The 22680-nt window shown below is 42.5% G+C and overlaps 1 protein-coding gene across 2 annotated transcripts; it reads right to left on the bottom strand.

Moving 5' to 3' along the window:
- Positions 1-208: 208 nt before the first annotated feature.
- On the bottom strand, positions 209-21016 carry ZNF121 (zinc finger protein 121). 2 transcript variants are annotated; one of them, XM_030820924.1, is made up of 5 exons: positions 20944-21016; positions 5542-5622; positions 4622-4703; positions 2852-3625; positions 209-1066 (listed from the first exon to the last, which is right to left on the bottom strand). In XM_030820924.1, exons 3-5 carry the CDS (start codon positions 4622-4624, stop codon positions 1043-1045), a joined length of 801 nt encoding a protein of 266 aa, XP_030676784.1. In that variant the 5' UTR covers positions 4625-4703; positions 5542-5622; positions 20944-21016; the 3' UTR covers positions 209-1042. The 2 variants fall into 2 exon arrangements, with proteins under 2 accessions (XP_030676784.1, XP_012365030.1); XM_012509576.1 differs by lacking the exon at positions 209-1066 and having other exon boundaries at positions 2148-3625.
- Positions 21017-22680: the final 1664 nt, after the last annotated feature.

The following is a 22680-nucleotide window of genomic DNA, read 5'->3' as shown; positions in this document are numbered from 1 at the left end:
GAAGTTGCAGCAGGCATTTCCAGAATATCTAGATAACTGGCAGAGGTAGCTCTACTAGAGTTTTAACAGAGACAAAACAGCCTTACTTCAGGAGATGCCATCTAGGACTTTCATAGCTCTAGGTAAGCTAATATCTGACTTCAAAGCTTCAAAGGACAGGCTGACTCTTTACTTTGTCAAGACAGGGTCACACTCTGTTGTGCTGGCTGGTCTTGAACTCTTGACCTCAAGTGATCCTCCAACCTCAGCCTCCCAAAGCACTGGAATTACAGGTGTAAGCCACTTTTCCCAGCCTGGGCTGGCTTTCTTGTTAGAGGCCAATGCAGTTGGTGACTTTAAATGAATGCTAATATTCAATTACCCTTCCAAAAATCCAAGGGCCAGTTAAGAATTATGCTACATCTACTTTCCCTGTGGTATCTATTTACATCTATTTACAGCATGGTTTACTGAATATTTTAAGCCCACTGTAAAACATATACTGTTCAGAGATTCCTTTCAAAATATTACCGCTGATAATGCACATAGTAACCAAGAGCTCTTATGGAGGTATAAACAAGATTGGCGTTTTCATGCCTGCTAACCGCAGCCCATGGATTAAGAAATAATTCTGACTTTCAAGTCTTATTATTTAAGAAATACATTTCATAAGGCTATAGCTGCCACTAATAATGCTTCTTCTGATGGATCTGGATAAATTAAGTTGCAGACCTTGCAGAAAGGATTCTCCATTCTAGATGCCACTAACAACATTTATGATTCATGGAAGGAGGTCAAAATATCAACATTAAGGCAGCTGTGGTAGTGTGTTCCTGGAGTCTTGGCTACTCAGGAGGCATAGGCAGGAGGATCACTTGAGGCCAGGAGTTCAAGGCTAGAGTGTGCTCTCATCATGCTGGTGAATACCCACTTGTACTCCAGCATGAACAACACAGCGAAACCTTGTCTCTAAAAAAAATTTTTTAATTAAAAAAATAAAAACCAACATTAACCAGAGTTTGGAAGAAGTTGATTCCAACCTTCATAGGTGACTCTGAGGGGTTCAAGTCTTCAGTGGAAAAAGTAACTGTGGATGTGATGGAAAAAAGAGAACTAGAATTAGAAGTGGAGCCTGAAGATGTGACAGAATTGTTTCAATCTCATGAAAAAACTTGAACAGATGAGAGGCTGCTTTGTATAGATGAGCAAAGAAAGTGATTTCCTGAAATGAAATCTACTCCTAAAGATGCTGTGAACATTGTTGAAATGAAAACAGACTTAGAATATTACATCAACTTAGTTGATCAAGCAGTGGCGAAGTTTGAGAGGATTAAGTCCAATTCTAAAAGAAGTTCCACTATGCGTAAAATGTTATCAAACAGCATCGCATGCTAAAGAGAAGTTGTTCATGTAATGAAGAGTCAATCAATGCAGCAATCTTCACTGCTGTCTTATTTTAAGAAACTGCCACAGCCACCCTGATCAACAGCCATCAACATTGAGGCAAGACCTACCACAAGCAAAAAGATTACAACTCGCCAAAGTCTCACATGATCATTAGCACTTTTTGGCAATAAAGTATTTTAAACTAAGGTACTTTACTTAGACAGAACACAACTGCACACAAGAGACTACTATATGATGTGAAACCTAACTTATATGCACTGGGAAACCAAAACATTTGTATGATTCATGTTATTGTGATATTCGCTTTATAGTGGTAGTCTGGAACAAAACTTGCAGTATCTACAGGGGATGCCTGTATCTTGTATCAATAGGGTTTCTCTCCATTGCAACATCTTACATACTTAGAAAGGCCTAAGGAAATAATGAGGGCTTTCTGTGTTTTCTACATCGTATGGCCCCAGGGTGAGTTCTCAAATGTTGGATTGTGACCACAATCCAATGTCTTGAGAAGAGAAGAATGTGTATTAGCAACAACTTAAAAAAAAAAAAAAGGCCAGGAGCAGGGGCTCACTCCTGTAATCCCAGCACTTTGGGAGGCCAAGGCGGGTGGATCACCTGAGGTCAGGAGCTCGAGACCAGCCTGGCCAACATGATGAAACCCCATCTCTACTAAAAATACAAATATTAGCTGGGCATGGTGGAGGGCACCTGTAATCCAAGCTACTCAAAGGCTGAGGCAGAATCGCCTGAACCCAGGAGGCAAAGGTTGCAGTGAGCTGGGATCATGCCATTGCACTTCAGCCTGGGTGATGACAAGAGCGAAACTCTGTCTCAAAAAAATAAAATAAAATAAAATAAGATTCCAATGGCTCCCTAACATTTCTAAAATTTATGGGGGACACATAGAGTATGAGTTCTTTCATGTCTTCAAAGTGAATGGGGATAACTGAAGGCCTCCTCACATTCTTTGTACCAATAAAATTTCTCTTCAGTGTGAATTCAAATGTGGTAATTATGGTATGAGAAATTCCTAAAAGATTTCCACATTCCTTACATTCAGAGATTTTCTTCAGTGTGTTTTTAAATGTTTAGTAAGTAAATAAAATCTATTGTAGGCTTTCCCACATTCGTTACATATATAGGGTTTCTCTCCAGTGTGAATTCTAACATGTTTCTGTAGGTGTGAAGAAGCACGGAAGGTTTTCCCACATTCCTTACATATATACGGTTTCTCTCCAGTGTGAGTTCTTATATGTTCAATGAGTTGTGAAGATGTAGCAAAGGCTTTCCCACAGTCCTTACATTCATAGGGCTTCTCTCCAGTATGGATTTTTACATGATTATGTAAGCTTGAGGAAACAGTGAATGCTTTCCCACACTCCTTACATTTATAGGGTTTTATTCCAGTGTGAATTCTAAAGTGATTCTTAAGGCATGAAGAGCTTCTGAAGGATTTTCCACATACCTTACATTCAAAGGGCTTCTCCTCTGTGTGAGTTTTAAAATGTTCAGTTAGTAGATAAAACCTATTGTAGGCTTTCCCACATTCGTTACATTCATAGGGCTTCTCTCCAGTGTGTATTCGTACGTGTTTAGTAAGGCCTGAGCGCCCAGCGAAGGCTCTTCCACATTCCTTACATTGATAAGGTTTCTCTCCAGTATGAATTCTTACATGTTCAACTAGGTGTGAAGAAACAGTGAAGCATTTCCCACATTCCTTACATTCATAGGGTTTCTCCCCAGTATGCGTTCGCATGTGACTATTAAGATATGAAGAATATCTGAAGAATTTTCCACATTCCTTACATTCGTAGGGTTTTTCTACAGTATGCATTTTAACAGACACAGCATGGCTTGTGGAGTAAGTATAAGCTCTCCCACATTGCTTCTGTTCATAGAGTGTTTCTCCATTGTGAGTTATCCTATTTGCCTGAAGATGTGACTGATCAACAAAGGCTTCCTCACAGTCACTGTATTCAAAGGATTTGTCTCCTATCCACGTTCTCTGGTGAACATTTGGTGGCAGGCTGAAGGCTTTTCTGCACTGATTCAACACAGAAAGTGTCTCTCCAGTAGGGGCACTGTTGTGTAACATGGGAAAGGTTTCTCCATACTCATCACAGTCATAAGTGTCCCCTGTATTTTCAGTTCCCATGTGTGCATTAAGGCATGAGTGTTCACTGAAGATTTCTCCATTTTCCATAAAGTCACAGAGTTCCCCTCCATTGTGGATTTCTGCCTGTTAATAAAGGGATGAATGATGATTAAAGGATTTTTCAGACTTATCAATAGAATTTACCCATGTGAAATCAGATATGTTATTATGATTATAATTTTTGCCATTTTCATTACATGCATACAGTTGCTGCCCCATGTATTTTTTACAAGTTGAATGAAGAAAATCTGCTGGCAAGAACCATGTGCCATTTGCTCTAAGAACCTTGAAATAATTCCTGTATATTTTCATGAAATTGTTTTTATAATCTATCTAGCCACATATGGGATAATTTGTATTTGTGAGAATGCTGAAGCACCAAGTTTTAAGATAGGATTAGGGTACCCCCAAATTCATTATATTTAGAGTATCCCTCTAGAGCAGAGGTCCCCAACCTTTTTGATACCAGGGACTGATTTCATAGATGACAGTTTTTCCATAAACAGGGGTGGAATGCGGGTGGGATAGGGATGGTTTCAGCATGATTCAAGAACATTACATTTACTGTGACTTTATTTCTATTATTATTACATTGTAATATATAACGAAATAATTATACAACTCACCATAAAGTAGGATCAGAAGGAGGCCTGAGCTTGTTTTCCTGCAACTAGACAGTCCCATCTAGGTGATGGGAGACAGTGACAGGTCATCAGGCTCATAAGGAGCACACAATCTAGAACCCTCGCATGGGTGGTTCACAGTAAGGTTTGTGCTTCTATGAGAATCGAATGCTGCTACTGATCTGACAGGCGGAGTAATATGACAGGCAGTAATACGAGTGATGGGAAATGGCTATACATACAGATGAAGTTTTGTTCACCTGCCCGCTCACCTCCCGCTGTGCAGCCCAGTTCCTAACACTAATAGAAACAGTACCAGTGAGGACTCTTGCTCTAGAGACATTCCTCCTGCTTGAGTAAGTGTTACCTCTCTCAAATATCTCTTATTTTTGTTGATTTTTTATAATTGAATTCCCAATCTTTTTTGAGTGTGGTAAATAAGAAATCTTAATCTTACCATTTGTATGCCGTTTGATGTTTTGTTAAGCCAAAATAAAAATGTTGCTGAGGTGCTGACACTTTGGTTTTAACTTGCCATTCTGAAGTAAAACAGAAAAAAAAGAAAAGAAAAAGGGTCTGAGAACAAAACAGTAGGTTAAATAAGTCAGAATTATAAAGCTCATTTTTATTTTTCATATTCAGCACACTCAAAAAAAATTAGACAGACATAGATTTGAACAGTTTATCCATGACGAATATTTGGCAATCAAAAGGACTTGGGGTCTAAACTTAGTAAGTTTTTTTTTTTTTTTTTTTTGAGGCAGAGTCTCACTCTGTCACCCAGACTGGAGTGCTGGAGTGCAGTGGCACGATCTTGGCTCACTGCAAACTCTGCCTCCTGGGTTCAAGCGATTCTCCTGCCTCAGCCTCCAAGTAGCTTGGATTACAGGTGCCCACCACCAGGCCCCGCTAATTTTTGTATTTTTAGTAGAGACGGGGTTTCTCCATGTTGGCCAGGCTGGTCTCAACTCCTGACCTCAAAAGATCCACCCGCCTCAGCCTCCCAAAGTGCTGGGATTACAGGCATGAGCCACCATGCCTGGCAACTTAGTAATTTTTTAAACAATTTATTCTATAGAAATTAAATGAGATAATGAACAGAAATAGTATTATTAGGGAAGGAAAAGAGAAATGATCTGGATAAAGAGCACACATTAAAGTAATAAACAAAAAGATAAAAGAGCATATCGTTTGCAAAATCACATGAAAGTCTGGGTTAGATGAAAAAGAGAGGAATATGGAAAGTTGAAGATACTCTAAAACTTCCAAGTCCAATGGCCCCATGTTCTGTGACAAAGTACATCTTTTAAATATATCTTCATTATGCTTCCAAACATACTGAACTTCTCATTGACCAGGAATGTTCTTCATACTCACCTTGGGGAATTCCAGTTGGCAATGTGCTCGACTTTTCCTTTTCCTCCTCCAGTCAAGAGACAGACTGAGTTTGAACAGGTCCTGTACAGAGGGAAAGATACACCAATGGAAAAGGCTTATGAAAGAAATGACAAACGTAACCAAGAAAAAATAACTATATTCCTAAAGAGAGTAGTGAAACTATTTTAAAAGAGCTCAAATTTCACGTATCTCATCTTTTTGTGCCCTGAGGAGATTGGTTATCTCTAACCAAATACCCACTATTCAGACTTAAATACACATTTAAAAACCATTAAAGACTGGGCGCAGTGGCTCATGCCTGTAATCCCAGAACTTTGGGAGGCTGAGGCGGGAGAATCACCTGAGCCTGGGGAGGTTGAGGCTGCAGTGAGTCATGATTGCGCCACTGTACTCCAGCCTAGGCGACAAAGTGAGAACCTGTCCCGAAAACAAAAACAAAAACAAAAACAAACCATTAAAACCTATTAAAATAGGAAATAATCCAAGTGCAAAGAGAGATCATTATTTTGTTTTTTGGTTTTTTTTTTTGAGACAGAGTCTCACTCTGTCACCCAGGGTGGAGTGCAATGGCACTGTCTCAGCTCACTGCAACCTCCACCTTCCAGGTTCAAGTGATTCTCCTGCCTCGGCCTCGTGAGCAGCTGGGATTACAGGCACCCACCATCAGATCTGGCTAATTTTTTTGTGTTTTTATAAAGACAGGGTTTCACCACGTTGGCCAGGCTTGTCTTGAACTCCCGACCTCAGGTGACCCGCCCACCTCAGCCTCCCAAAGTGCTGGGATTACAGGCGTGAGCCACGGCACGTGGCCGAGATCTTTTTTTTTTTTTTTTACGATATCGTCAAAAGTTTGAATATTGTGTCTTTTGTAGCTTTTTTTATATCATGGGTAGTATTACATCTCTCTCTCTCTCTTTTTTTTCTTTTTGAGACAGATTTTTGCTCTGTCAGCCAGGCTGGAGTGTAGTGGCACAATCTTAGCTCACTGCAACCTCTGCCGCTGCCCACCCTGGTTCAAGCAATACAAAAATTAGCCGGGCGTGGTGGCACATGCCTGTAGTCCCAACCACTCAGGAGGCTGAGGCAGGAGAATCGCTTTTACTCAGGAAGCAGAGGCTGCAGTGAGCCAAGATTGTGCCACTGCACTCCAAGCTGGGCAACAGAGCAAGATTCCATTCAAAAACAAAAGAATCAGAGAGCTTCTTTAGGACACCCCTGAAATAAAGCTATTTCTTATGTTCTCAGGGCTGAAATTGTTGTAATTAATGAGGCTCATATGCCAGAGCTTCCCTGGCATAATGTGAAGGAGGGAATCCTAGAGAGACAGGAGTGTTGCACTGGATTTACTATGTGTCATCTGTGTAGCCCACTCCCCCATCCTTTGTTGACAGAGCAGAAGACACTCTCTTCACAAAGGTTATTAAGAGAGTAGTGGGAGGAGTATCATAATCCTTGAAAAGCTCTGTTGGTATTCTCCTTCACAGGACAGGTATGACTGCAAAGAATACCATCACTGAGATGAGTTCCCTGGGTTTTTTTGTTTGTTTGTTTTTGAGACGGAGTTATACTCTTGTTGCCCAGGCTGGAGTGCAATGATGCAGTCTAGGCTCATGCAACCTCCGCCTCCTGGGTTCAAGCAATTCTCCTGCCTGAGCCTCCCAAGTAGCTGGGATTACAGGCGCCTGCCACCACACTTGGCTAATTTTTTTTTGGGGGGGGCGGTATTTTTAGTAGAGACGGGGTTTAACCATGTTGGCCAGGATGGTCTAGAACTCCTGGCCTCAGGTGATCTGCCCGCCTCGGCCTCCCAAAGTGCTGGGATTACAGGCATGAGCCACTACACCCGGCCGAGTTCCCTGCTTTCAATTGAGATGAAGAGGACCCAGAATAGCAGAAATCAAGAAGGTAGTATATTTAATCACCAAAGACAAGGTGAGAAAATCAACTATCAAGGACAGTGGAAATGTACCAGTAATCAGAATGCCCTGACCTACAGAGATCTGTGGTGGTGGCTAACTGATCGTGCTGTCCCTAGAAATGAAATAGATAAGCAGTTAACAAATCCTACTCTAAAGAGCCACAAAATATATGTTAGGCATTATGAGTCACATGGTCTCTGTTGCAGCTACTCAACTCTGCTGTTGTAGCATGGAAAACACCATAGAAAATGTAAACAAATGAACATGGTTGTGTTCTGATTAAACTTTATAAACAAAAAACACATGGAGGGACAGATATGGCCCATAGGCCATAGTATGCCAATCTCTGTACTTGAATACTGCGCTATCTATGTAAAAAAGTCTGAACTATAGTAGCCAAAAACTGGATTTATCCCAGTGGAGAATCATAACCTCTCACTCAATTACCACACCAAAATCATTCATAAATCATGAACTTAGGTGATCACTCCAATTATACCCATTTTTCAAAATGTAATGTCTTTACCAGATAAATCAACATAATTTCTGTCACTTGGTATGCAGGCATTGACATAGCTAATGACTTTTCTCCATACCAATTTGAAAAAAACAAGACTCGGTTACCTTTCATCTGGCAGGACCAACAATGTGTCTTCATAGCATTGCCCCTAGCATGTGTCAGTTCTTCAGGTCTCTGTCATAACTTAATCCCCAGAGAAAATGACATTCCATGAAACACCACACTAGTACACTATGTTGACACCACTCTACTGATCATATCCAATGAATAGGAAGTAGAAAATACCTTCTTAAAAATTAGAGACAGGTTCTTACTCTGTCACCCAGGCTGGATTAGAGTAGCATTATCATAGCTCACTGCGACCTCAAACTCCCAGGCTCAAGCAATCCTCCTGCCTCAGCCTCCTGAGTAGGTGGGACTATGGGCACATACTACCACGCCTGGCTAATTTTTTTTTTTTCTTTTTACTATAGACATGAGGTTTCACTACATTGCCCAGGCTAGTCTCAAACACCTGGTCTCAAGCAATCCTCCCATGTCAGCCTCCCAGTGTTAGGATTACAGGCATGAACCATTGTGCCCTGCCTGAAAATATCTTAGACAACTTTATTAGAAGCATGCAGCATTTACGGTTCCAAAATGGTAGTACAGAAGCCAGCTGGTTTCAATCCCCTTACAGAAAACTAAAACCAAATACACACTGCGAAAATTATCACCAGCAATATCCCTGATCTCAAATATAAAAATTAGGCAGTTTCTGGGGCTACAAAGAGTGAAAAAATTCCAAGGAGACGTTAAGAGAATCAAATTTCCAAGAATGTGGAAAATTTCTACCAATTTACAGTTTCTACACTGGAAAAAAACTGAGATCAATGTAGACAACCACCTTCTCCACCATCCTGAGTTCCCTGGTAAAAGATCAGTCCCTCCCTGTCTCAACCCACAGGAAGCATCACAAATGCCTGAAGGGAGAAACATCCCTGAGGACATCCAGGGACAAAGAGGGGAGGCAGGACTACCATCCCCAGCCCTGGAAACTCTGTTTTATAACTTAGCCAAAGGAGAAGCCAAGTCAGAGTGGCTGTTCAGGAGCACCATACTGTAGGCGTATGCTACACAGGTCACCTGGGCATGAACACACAGCGAGCCTTCCCACAGTGCTGGAATTTGCCCTTTAGGACTCCCTCATTCTGGATGGGCAGTATTCTTGATAGTTTGCTACAGTAGAGGCAAACGTGGGTTTAAGATTCCATCTAGTGCTAAAAAGGAGGCAGTGACCTAGGGAAATTTTAAAGAAAGAAAATCACTTTCGGAGGCTGAGACAGGCAGATCGCTTAAGCTCAGGAGTTCGAGACCAGCCTGGGCAACAAGATGAAAACCCGTCTCTACTAAAAAGTAAAAAAAGTAGCCAGGTGTGGTGGCATGCACCTCACCTACTTGGGAGGCTGAGGTGGGAGGATTGCTTCAGCCTGGGAGGTAGAGGCTGCAGTAAGCCATGATCACACCGCTGCACTCCAACCTGGGTGACAGAGAGAGACCTTGTCTCAAAACAACAACAACAAAAAAAAACAGATAAAAAGAAAACATACCCAATAAAAACCACAAGCCAGACAAAGACTGTAATAAATAACTAATCCTTCAATGCACAGACACAGATGTACATCCACAAGAAACAACAGCAAATGGGGAACCATGACCTCCTAAAATGGACAAAAACAGTATCAGTGACTGAACCTAATGAAATGACAATATGTGAGCTCCCTAAGAATTCAAAATAACAGTTTTAAGGAAATTCAGTGATCTCCAAAATAACACAGAAGAGCAACTCAGAAATGCATCAGAAAAAACTTTAGAATATAACAACAAAAAAGAGAAATCTTACAACTGAGAAATACTCAACTCAAAAGTTCACAGTAGAGGCTCTCAACAGCAAGACAGATCAGAGGAAAGATTCACTGAGCTTGTAGAAAAGCTATTTGAAAATATAGCCAGAAGAGAAGAATGAAAAGGAACTAAGATTGCCTGCAAGATGCAGAAAATTACCTTGAAAGACCAAACCTAGGAATCACCGGTGTTCAAGAGGGAATGCAGCAAGTGCAAGGGGTAAGCTTTGAAAGCTTTATTAAGGAAATAACAAAAGATTCCAAAAATTGAGAAAAATATAAATATCCAGGTACAGGAAGGTAAGATGACACCAAACAGATTCAATCCAAATAAGACTACTACAAAGCATACAATCATCAGACTCTCAAAGGTCAAGGACAAAGATAGGACCTTAACAGCAGTAACAGAAAAGAAGCAAATAACATATAAAGGACTCCAACTGGTCTGGCAACAGGATTTCTCAACGGAAACCACACAGGCCAGAAGGGAGTAGAATGACATTTTCTTTCTTTTTTTGTGAGACAGTCTCACTCCGTTGCCCAGGCTGGAGTACCGTGGCACAATCATGGCTTAATGCAGCCTTTATCTCCCAGGATCAAGCCATACTCTCACATCAGCCTCCCAAGTAACTGGTACTACAAACGTGCACCACCATGCCTGGCTAATTTTTTTTTCTTTTTTCTTTTTTTGTAGAGACGGGGTTTCACTGTGTTTGAAATGCTTGTTTCCCGGTGCCGTAAAGAAATAACACTTGAACATAAATTTTATTTCTTTAGCAACGCCATTTTAATTTATTTATACATTTTTTTGAGACAGAGTCTCGTTCTGTCTCCCAAGGCTGGAGTGCAATGGCACGATCTTGGCTCACTGCAACCTCCGCCTCCCAGGTTCAAGTGATTCTCCTGCCTCAGCCTCCCTAGTAGCTGGGATTACAGGCACACGCCACCATGCCCGGCTCATTTTTTGTATTTTTTTTAGTAGAGACGGGTTTTCATCGTGTTAGTCAGGATGGTCTCAATCTCCTGATCTCGTGATCTGCCCGCCTTGGCCTCCCAAAGTGCTGGGATTACAGGCATGAGCCACCGCACGCGGCCCTAGCAAGGCCATTTTTATACTTTTTACAGGAAGGGTACACTCCCCAGCAGATTTGCCATGAGAGTACACTGAACAAAGGAGACAGGGTCATTTATAACCACCCTACTGCTGTGTCCAGTTTCCACTGGCTGGAATGGGACCTCACATTTTGTATTTGTTTTGATTGGCTAGCAACTTAGAACTTTTTAAAAGGGGTAAAGGCAGAGGAGAAGAAAGGAAGGAGGAAGTAACTTGTGGAATGCTGAGAAAGGCAAAAACAGCTTCAAATACGGAAGAGGAACAGGCTATGACCTAATGCTTGCTTGGACCAGTATAAGCATGCCAGGGCAAATATTTAGGCTAAATTGTGGGAGCTAAGAACATAAAGTACATTGGTTTCTTTATTACAGCTAGCAGATATTTAAGAATGTTAACACAGGTCTTTGAATAAGTTTTGCTTCTAAAAAAAAGTTATTTATTCCTCATTAGATGGAAAAAAAAAGTCTTTAAAGAAAAATCTTTACTTTACTTATTACAACCAAGTTGCCCAGGCTGGTCTCAAAGTCCTGAGCTCAAGCAATCCACCTGGCTCAGCCTCACAAAGTGCTGGAATTACAGGCATGGGCCACCTTGCTGGCTATGGGATGAAATTTTCAAAGTGCTGGAAGAAAAAAGTTGATATCTAAGAATACTGTATTCAGGCCAGCACAATGTCTCACGCCTGAAATCCCAACAGTATGGGAGGCCGAGGTGGGCGGATCACCTGACATCATGAGTTAGAGACCAGCCTGGCCAACATGGTGAAACCCAGTCTCTACTAAAAGTTAAAAAAAAATTAGCCTGGTATGGTGGCACATGCCTGTAGTCCCAGCTACTCTGGAGGCTGAGGCAGGAGAATCACTTGAACCCAGGAAGCGGACGTTGCAGTGAGCCAATACTGTGCCACTGTACTCCAGCCTGGGCGACAGAGCAAGACTTCATTTCAAAAAAAAACAAAAACGAAAAGGGATAAAGAAGGTCTCTATAGCTGGGCGTAGTGGCTCACGCCTGTAATCCCAGCACTCTGGGGAGGCTGAGATGGGCAGATCATGAGGTCAGAAGTTCGAGACCAGCCTGGCCAACATGGCAAAACCCCATCTCTACTAAAAATACAAAAATTACCTGGGCATGGTGGTGCGTGCCTGTAATACAAGCTACTCATGAGGCTAGGCAGGAGAATCGCTTAAACCTGGAAGATGCAGGCTGCAGTGAGCTGAGATCACACCACTGCACTCCTGCCTGGGCAACAGAGCAAGACTGTCTCAAAAATTAAAAAAAAGGTCACTATATAATGATAAAGGGGTCAATTCAGCAGGAGGATACAACTGTCAATATTTATGCACCCAACACTGGAGCACCTAAGTATATAAAGCAAACATTAATAAATCTAAAGGGAGATACACACTGCAGTGCACTAATAGTAGGGGATTTCAACACCCCACTCACAGTAATGGACAGATCATCCAGCTAGAAAATCAACAAAGAAACACAGAAGAAGTTAAGCAATACACTAAACCAAAAAGGCCTAACACAGGACATTCTATCCAACTGCTACAGAAGATACATTCCTTTCCTCAGCATATGGAATATTCTCCAGAACAGACCATATCTTAGGCCACAAAAAAAGTCTCAACAAATTCAAAAATGTAGAAATCATATCATCTTTTCTGACCACAAGGGAATAAAACTAGAAATCACTACAACAAGAGGAACCTTGATTCACAGGCTCAAAGTGGTGGCTCATGCCTATAACCCCAGCACTTTGGGAGGCCAACATGGGAAGACTGCTTGCACCCAGGACTTTGAGACCAGCCTGGGCAACATAAGGAGACCCTGTCTCTTAAAAAAAAAAAAAAAAATTACACAATGGAACATTGTTTTGGTATGTTGACATATCAAAATCCATGGGACAAAAGCACACAGAAATTTGGAAATTAAAATATTTCTTGAAACAAATTAAAGTGAAAATACAACATACCAAAATCTATGGGATAAAAGCAGTACTAAGGGAGTATTTTACAGCAATAAACACGTACATCCAAAAAGTAGAAAGATTTAAAATAACCGAATGATACCCCTTAAGATACTAGAAAAGCAAAAACAAATCAGACTCACAATTAGATCAAAAGGATAAAGACCACAGCCAAAATAAACAAAATTGAGAATAAAAAAACAGAATATCAATAAAACATGAAGTTGATTACTTAAAAAGATAAACAAAATCAACCAACCTTCGGCTAGACTGGGGGAAAAAAGGACCCAAATAAAATAAAAAATGAAAAAAGAAAACAGAATAGAAAACACAGAAACACAACCAATCATTAGAAACTATTACAAAAAACTATATGTCAACAAATTGATAAGCCTGGAAGAAATGGACAAATCACTGGGCGCATACAACCTACCATGATTGAACCATGAAGAAATAGAAAACCTCAACACACCAATAACAAGATTGAAGCCATAACAAAATGAATCCCATCAAAGAAAAGCCCAGGACCTGATGGCTTCACTGATAAATCCTACCAAAAACTGAAAGAATAATAATACAACTCGAATTCCTCAAAAAAATTGAAGAGAAGAGAATATTTCCAAACTTGGTCTACAAAGTGAGCATTATTCTCATATCAAAACCAGACAAGAGCACAACAGCAACAAAACTACAGGCCAGGCTGGGTGCGATGGCTCACGCCTGTAATTCCAGCACTTTGGGAGGCTGAGGCGGGTGGATCACCTTAAGTTAGGAGTTTGAGACCAGCTTGGCCAATATGGTGAAACCCCGTCTCTACTAAAAAAAAAAAACACAAAAGTTAGCCGAGCATGGAGGCATATGCGCCTGTAGCCCCCACTACTTGGGAAGCTGAGGCAGGAGAATCGCTTGAACCCAGGAGGCGGAGGTTGCCGTGAGCCAAGACTGAGCCATTGCACTTCAGCCTGGGTGACAGAGCAAGGCTCCATCTCAAAAAAGAAAAGCAAAGAAAAAGAAAAAAAAAAGTAACCAAAAACGTAAAGGAGCTATGCAAGCAAAACTACAAAACACTGATGAAACAAACCGCAGAGGATACAGAAAAAAATGAGAAGATGTTCTATGCTCATGGATTAGAAGAATATTGTTAAAATGACAATACTACCCAAAGCAATTTACAATTCAGAGCAACCCTTCTCAAAATACCAATGAAATTCGTCACAAAAATAGAAAAAAAAATCCTAAAATATATATGCAATCACAAAAGACCTCAAACGACCAAAGAAATACTGACCAAAAAAAACGAAGCTGGAGTGGCCAGGTGCGGTGGCTCACACCTGTAATCCCAGCACTTTGGGAGGCCGAGGCAGGTGGATCATTAGGTCAGGAGTTCAAGACAAGCCTGGCCAACATGATGAAACCCCATCTCTACTAAAAATACAAAAATTAGCCAGGCGTGGGCCAGGCGCAGTGGCTCATGCCTGTAATCCCAGCACTCTGGGAGGCCGAGGTGGGCAGACCACGAGATCAGGAGATCAAGACCATCCCAGCTAACATGGTGAAATCCCATCTCTACTAAAAAAAAAAAATACAAAAAAAAAAAAAATTAGCCTGGCGTGGTGGTGGGTGCCTGTAGTCCCAGCTACTCAGGAGGCTGAGGCAGGAGAATGGTGTGAACCCAGGAGGTGGAACTTGCAGTGAGCCGGAACTTGCAGTGAGCCCAGATTACGCCACTGCACTCCAGCCTGGGTGACAGAACGAGACTCCACCTCAAAAAATTAGCCAGGCGTGGTGGTGCATGCCTGTAGTCCCAGCTACTAGGGAGGCTGAGGCAGGAGAATTCCTTAAACCTGGGAGGCAGAGGTTGCAGTGAGCCGAGATCACACCACTGTGCTCCAGCCTAGGAGACAGAGCAAGACTTAGTCTCAAAAAAAAAAGAAAGAAAAAAAAAAGCTGGAAGCATCAAACTGCCTGATATCAAAATATACTACAAAGCTACCATAGCCAAATCAGCATGGTACTGACATAAAAACAAACACATAGATCTAAGGAAGAGAACAGAGAATCTAAATATAAATCTACACATTTATAGACAGCTCATTTTCAACAAAGGCACCAAAAGCATACAATAGGAAAACAGCAGTCTTTTCAATAAATGCTGCTGGGAAAACTGAATAACCATATGCAGAATGAACTAGATGCCATCTCTCAGCATAAACAAAATCAAAACAGATTAAAGACATCTAACACTTGAAACTATAAAGCTACTAGAGGAAGAAACTGGGGAAACAATCCAGGATATTGGTCTGGGTAAAGATTTCTTGGGTAAGACCTCAACAGCACAGCCAACAGGAGCAAAAATAAACATACGAGATTACATCAAACTAAAAACTTCTCCACAGCAAAACAATCAACAAACTGAAGAGACAATCTAGAGTATGGGAAAAAATATTTACAAACTATCCACCTGACAAAGATTAGTAATCAAAATACATAAGGAACTCAACTTGATAGCAAAAAAAAAAAAAAAAAAAAAAAATACGATAAAAAAATTGGCAAAAGGTCAGAATAGTTTTTCTCAAAAAAAGACATACAAATGGCCAACAGGTATATGGAAAAAATGCTCAACATGGCAAAACATCAAAGAAATACAAATCACACATTAGCACAATAAGATGTCATCTCACCTCATAGAGTGTCTTTTATAAAGACAGTGAATAACCAATACTGATGAGGATGTGGTGAAAAGATAATCCTTGTATGCAGTTGATGGGAATGTAAATTAGTACAGCCACTATAGAGAACAATATTCAGGTGTAGTGGCTCATGCCTGTAATCCCAAAACTTGAGACTGCAGTGGGAGGATCACTTGAGCCCAGAAGTTTGAGACCAGCCTGGGCAACACAGGAAGACCTGTCTGCACACACAAAACCTGTCAGGCACAGTGGCTCATGCCTGTAATCCCAGCTCTTTAGGAGCCCAAGGCAGGTGGATCGCTGAGGTCAGGAGTTCGAGACCAGCCTGGCCAACATGGCAAAACTCCGTCTCTACTGAAAATACAAAAATCAGCTGGGAATGGTTGCGTGTGCCTGTAGTCCCAGGCAGGAGAATCGCTTGAACCCAGGAGGCAGAGGTTGCAGTGAGCCGAGATCATGCCACTGCATTGCAGCCTGGGCAACAGTGAGACTCCGTCTCTAGAAAAAAAAGAGAGGTTGATTCATGGGTAAAATACACAGAAGAAATAAGAACTGGTGTTCAACAGATCAGTAGGGTGACTACATTTAACACTCATCTATTGTACATTTCAAAACAACTAAGAATAACTTGACTTTCCTGCAATAAAGAAAGAATAAATATTTAAGGTGACAGATATTCTACTTACCCTGATTTGATAATATAGATGTATCAAATCATCACTTGTACTCAGAAAATATGTACATCTATTATGAATCAAAAAACTTTTTTTGAATTGTCAAATAGGGGGTGGGAGATTCTGGGGCCACCATGTCTGCGGGTAAAGATATTCCCTTGTCAGCCATGCGCGGGTGGCTCACGCCTGTAATCCCAGCACTTTGGGAGACTGAGACGGGCGGATCACAAGGTCAGGAGATCGAGACCATCCTGGCTAACACAGTGAAACCTCGTCTTTACTAAAAATACAAAAAATTAGCTGGGCGTGTTGGCGGCACCTGTAGTCCCAGCTACTCGGGAGGCTGAGGCAGGAGAATGGTGTGAACTCGGGAGGCAGAGCTTGTGGTGAGCTCAGTTCATGCCACTGCACTCCAGCCTGGGCGACAGAGAAAGACTCACCTCAAAGAGAAAAAAAGAAAGAAAAAAAGATATTCCCTTGTCTGGATCATGTAAAGACATTCCCTGCAAAAAGACATTGCCTGCAAGATGTCCCTCCAAGTTACTTCACCTAATACCACCTACCACTAAAAAGGAGCAATGAGCCATGCTTATGCCATTGCTCTCCAGCCTGGGTGATGCAGCAAGACTCTGTCTCAAAAAAACAAAACAAAACAAAACAAAAAAAAACTCAGTACGGAGGTTTCTCAAAAAACTAGAAATAGAACTATCAATAGAGCTACCACCCGTAAACCTCTTGAATTTTGGAGGCAACATATACATTTGTATGTGCTTTAATGCCCCACACAGTTGCCTGTAAGAATTCTAGTTTCAACTGTAGACAATAGCAATTTCAGGCTGCAGTGCAAGCTTCCCAAGCACTTGGTCCGCCTGATCCAGCAGACCCAATGATACTCAACGTGTCCATGTTAAATAGCATCCTATTAATTGGAAGCCTCTGGCATGCACCAACAGAAGATGTAGAGTACAGCCCTCTGGTATTCCAGCGTCAATCCATGCCCTATTGTGCAAATTAACTGTTTCTCTTTTGAGAAACAGATTGTGGTTTGCCACTACCATGTGATAATCAACAACTAATCATGGGACATGAAGTAACTAAGGCAGATCTGAGTAATTTGAGATTTTCTGGTCCCCAAAGCATGAAGTACATACTGTCAGCCCTTATCAAACAAAGGTTGTCAGCTTCTCCTTTAGATGAAAAATTCCAAGTTTGTAGGAAATCGCATGAAATAAAGGAAGATTTACATACACCATGAGAATCCAATCAGAAATATCTGATTGTATGACTTTCTAGGAGAATGAGTGTTAGGAATAACGCTCAAAATCCTAAGGAAATTGAACACTCGAATAAAGGATTCTTAGCAAAGCAATTTTACTTCTGCGCAGAGGGGTGCCTCCTTGACCAGTTGCCATGAGAGCACACCTGAACAAAGGGGCATGAGAGCCTTTACTCCTGACGCAAGTCCTGCTCCTGTACCCTTTCCCCATTGGCCGGGGTCAGGTCATACAAACTAAACTAATCCCGGTTGGCTAAACACTTGATTTTTTTTTAGATAGGGTGGGCACGGAAAGAAAGTGGAGAGGAAGGGGAAGGGATGTCTGTAATGAGCTAGAAAGTCCTCTTTCCAAATAAGGAAAGGTATGTGAGCTAGTACTGATAACGCTTTGTACTGTGGCACGTCTGGGCATCTAACAAAGGCAAAAAGGAGAAAAAAGGAGAGAAAGTGGGGGGTATTATGAATTAAAGAATAAAAGATTGATGAGATTATTTGAAGAGAAACCTCATCATATCCTCATATCCCACAGTGTGACTCTCCGAGAAAGTCAATATAATATACAATAATAACTGTTCTAGGTAAAAAGACACTGAAAACATTAACAATTGCAATGTAAAAATCTTGAATGGATCTTAGACCCAAAAACATCCAAAAGCATACATTGAATCAATGCGGAGAATTTTAGTTATTATGCAAAGCAGACATTAGATGACATCATTATTTTTTATTTAAGTGAAATACTAGTATTGTGGTTTCAGAATGACAATGCCTTTTTTAGGCGATGCATTACAAAGTATTTAAAGGTCAAGTATCACGTGTGCAATTATGCTCAATTTACACTCAAATTGTTCACCATAAAATGTATTTACCTGAGGAGAAAGAAAACAAGCACAATGCTTAAAAAGTGTTCAGGCACGGTGGCTCACACCTGTAATCCCAGCACTTTTCAAGACCAGCCTGGCCAACACGGTGAAACCTTGTGTCTACTAAAATACAAAAAAAAATTTAGCTGGGCGTGGTGGCACGTGCCTGTGTCCCAGCTACTAGGTGTCAGGCCTCTGAGCCGAAGCCAAGCCATATTCCCTGTGACCTGCACGTATACATCCAGATGGCCTGAAGCAACTGAAGAACAACAAAAAGAAGTGAAAATAGCTAGTTCCTGCCTTAACTGATGACATTCCACCATTGTGATTTGTTCCTGCCCCAACCTAACTGATCAATTGACCTTGTGACATTCCTTCTCCTGTACAATGAATCTCAGGAGCTCCCCACTGAGCACCTTATGATCCCCGCCCCTGCCCACAAGAGAACCCCCTTTAACTGTAATTTTCCACTACCTACCCAAATCCTATAAAACTGTCCGACCCCTATCTCCCTTTGCTGACTCCTTTTCCGAACTCAGTGTGCCTGCACCCAGGTGATTAAAAGCTTTATTGCTCATACGAAGCCTGTTTGGTGGTCTCTTCACATGGATGCGCCTAACGCTAGGGAGGCAGGAGAATTACTTGAACCTGGGAGGCAGAGGTTGCAGTGAGCCGAGATCACACCTCTGCACCCCGATCTGGGTGGCAGAGCGAGACTTTGTCTCAAAAAAAAAAAAATCTACTAGACTGGGTGTGTTAGATGTTCAAGTTTTCCCTAGGATCAAATTTTTCAGAAAAAAATGTAAAAACTACACTTAGTCTAAACATGCTGTTAATAAATTCAATAGATACTAGATACTTTATTACACTAATACTAGAATAATATTCTGATTTTAATAATAAATAATTCTAGTATCAGTTTAATAAAGCCTCCATCCTGGCCAGGAGCGGAGGCTCACACCTGTAATCCCAGCTCCTTGGGAGGCCGTCGGGCGGATCACAAGGTCAGGAGTTCAAGACCAGCCTGGCCAGCATGGTGAAACCCCATCTCTACTAAAAATTAAAACAAAAAAATTAGCTGGGCATGGTGGCCTGTGCCTGTTGTACTTGCTACTCGGGAGGCTGCGGCAGAAGAATCGCTTGAAGCCGGGAGGCGGAGGTTGCAATGAGCTGAGATCGCGCCACTGCACTCCAGCCTGGGCGACAGAGCAAGACTTCGTCTCAAAAAAAAAAAAAACAAACAAACAAAAGCCTCCAACCTTTCTTCCTGTGGGCCCGTTTTGAAGCTCTGTGGTGGGGGGTACAGACCTAGGAACTTCAGATGAAGAGAACGGCTGTGCATTATTGCCTTTCTCTCTTTTTTTTGGGACGGAATTTCGCTGTTGTCGCCCAGGAATGCAGTGGCAGATCTCGGCTCACTGCAACCTCGGCCTCTCAGGTTCAAGCAATCCTCCTGCCTCAGCCTCCCAAGTAGCTGGGATTACAGAGGCCTGCCACCACACTTGGCTTTTTCTTTTTTTTTGAGACGGAGTCTCCCTCTTTCCCCCAGCCTGGAGTGCAGTGGCGCGATCTCAGCTCACTGCAAGCTCCGCCTCCTGGGTTCACACCATTCTCCTGCCTCAGCCTCCCGAGTAGTTAGTTGGGACTACAGGAGCCCGCCCTCGCGCCCGGCTAATTTTTTGTATTTTTACTAGAGACAGGGTTTCACCATGTTGGCCAGGCTGGTCTCGAACTCCTGACCTCAGGTGATCTGCCCGCCTCGACCTCCCAAAGTGCTGGGATTACAGGCGTGAGCCAGCGCGCCCAGCCTGCCTTTCTTTTGTAGAAAGGCTTGTAGCTGTTAACAACAAAAAAAATTAAGTCCAAGAAAATAAAATAAGAAACTAAAGGCTCACAGTCTACACGTGTTCATATTTACATGCAGATATAGGCACACCCTAAACGACTATACTTTTTTCCATCCGAAAGTAATGTGTCAAAAATAAGTAAAGGACATCAATGCCAGATTCTCAGATGAGACATTTTTTAGCAAAGAAATGGAAGTCAGAGCCCTCTTGAAACCAATTTTCTGCAGGTGCTCACCAGGAACACGCTGGAATCGCCAGGTTCCTGAGGCGCGGAAATGCGGGGCCAGAGCCAACCTGACTGGAACGGCAGAAATCCTTTTACTTTCAGAAAGAAAAAAATTCACAAAGGTTGCTTTCCAAGCTTTTGAAGAGGGGAGCACAGCGGATGAAAGCACTCCAGAAAACACCGCGCGGAGTCGGGACAAACACACTTCCCGACCTGGCTCCTGACTGGGACCCACTGAGCCTGCGGCCTCTCGCCACTGGCCGCGCCGGGAGGACCGACAGCCCCTGGAGAAGAGAGTGAAACGAGGCGGATCGGAGAGGCTCCTGGGCGACAGCGCCCAATCGTTCCTTTGCCGCCCCCCTGCTATCTCCGGGATCCCCAAGCAGGCGGAACTCACCACAGCCAGGGTGGACTCCACCACGATAAAGGCGAAATGGCACTGACCATGCGGAGCCAGCGCCGGAAAAGATGGCGATTGTGCGCTGACGTCACTTCCGCTCCTAGCCTCGGGCCGGGCGGGGCTCCTGGGTTCGAGTTTCAGCCACGTAGGACCGGCTGGAACACAAAAATTGTAGTTTCCCCCCGGGTGGGTGCGGACAGGCCTGGGGTTGGCTTAGGGAGGGGGATGCAGAAACAGGTCCAGAGAAAAAGGCGAGGTTAGAACTGGGCCTCTGGACGGAACTGTGGGCGAGGGGTGGGGCCCGTACTTGGGGGCGGTTTAGAGGTGGGACCTGGCTAGCCGGCGGTTCAGGTGGCCGGACCTGCTGGAAGGGCGGGCGTGGGGGATGGGACGCACCCCAGTGGATGCTCCTGCAGAGCTTTTCCCAGGTGGGCACAGTGGCTAATGCCTGTAATTCCAACACTGGGAGGCTAAGGCAGGTGGATAGCTTGAGTCCAAGAGTTCAAGACCAGCGTGGGCAAAATAGCAACATCCTTTATCTATTAAAATATATATATGTGTGTGTGTGTGTATACATATATATATAGCTTTTTTGTATATATCTTCTCATGTTCCTAGAGCCTTTCCATGATTCTTCCATATTGATAAACCTGCCGGTGAATGGCATGGTCTATCCCTTCTATTCAGTCAGGCTTTCTGTAGGCCTTTATTTCTTCATTCTTTATTTTTTAGGATCTGCTGGTTCCATTGCGTTTTCTTTTTCGCTTTTCTTTTTCCTTTTTTTTTTTTTGTTGAGACAGATCTCACTCCGTCGCCCAGACTGGAGTGCAGTGGCATGACCTCGGCTCACTGCAACCTCTGCCCCCCAGGTTCAAGCCATTCTCCTGACTCAACCTCCCGAGTAGCTGGGATTAGAGATGTCTGCCACCATGCCCAGCTAATTTTTGTACTTTTAGTAGAGAAGGGTTTCACAATGTTGGCCAGACTGATCTCGAACTCCTGACCTCCAATGATCTGTCTCCCTCAGCTTCCCAAAGTGCTGGAATTATAGACATGAGCCTCCGCACCCGGCCACGTTTTCAATATAATAATATTTTCTGTAAATCTTGATTTTTTTTTTGTCTTCATCAAGTATGTATTTCTGGCTGGATACAGTGGCTCATGCCTATAATCCCAGCAATTTGGGAGGCCAAGGGATCGTTTGAGGCCAGGAGTTTGAGACCAGCTTGGGCAATACAGCAAGATCCCGTCTCTATTTTAAAAAAATTTTTAAACATGTTTTTGTTTTTGTTTTGAGATGGAGTCTAGCTCTGTTGCCCAGGCTGGAGTGCAGTGGCATGATCTTGCTCACTGCAACCTCTGCCTCCCCGGTTCAAGCGATTCTTCTGCCTCAGCCTCCTGAGTAGCTGAGACTACAGGCACGCATCACCATACTCGGCTAATTTTTTATTTTTAGTAAAGACAGGGTTTCACCATATTGGCCCAGCTGGTCTCGAACTCCTGACCTCATGATCTGCCTGCCTCACCCTTCCAAAGTGCTGGGATTACAGATGTGAGCCACCACGCCTGGCCAAAAACATGTATTTCTATTGTTATTTTTCTGATCTTACCACATGGCCCAGGACCACATTTCCTACATTGTAAAATAGCGCTAACACCAGACATTCTCCCCAGGTTTATTCAGAAATGTAACATAATCCCAATAAAAATATTAAAAGTTTTTTCTGGAGTTAG

Source organism: Nomascus leucogenys, chromosome 10 (genome assembly GCF_006542625.1).
Source record: "Nomascus leucogenys isolate Asia chromosome 10, Asia_NLE_v1, whole genome shotgun sequence".
Classification (NCBI taxonomy): domain Eukaryota; kingdom Metazoa; phylum Chordata; class Mammalia; order Primates; family Hylobatidae; genus Nomascus; species Nomascus leucogenys.
This window is presented reverse-complemented; position numbering and strand designations above follow the sequence as displayed.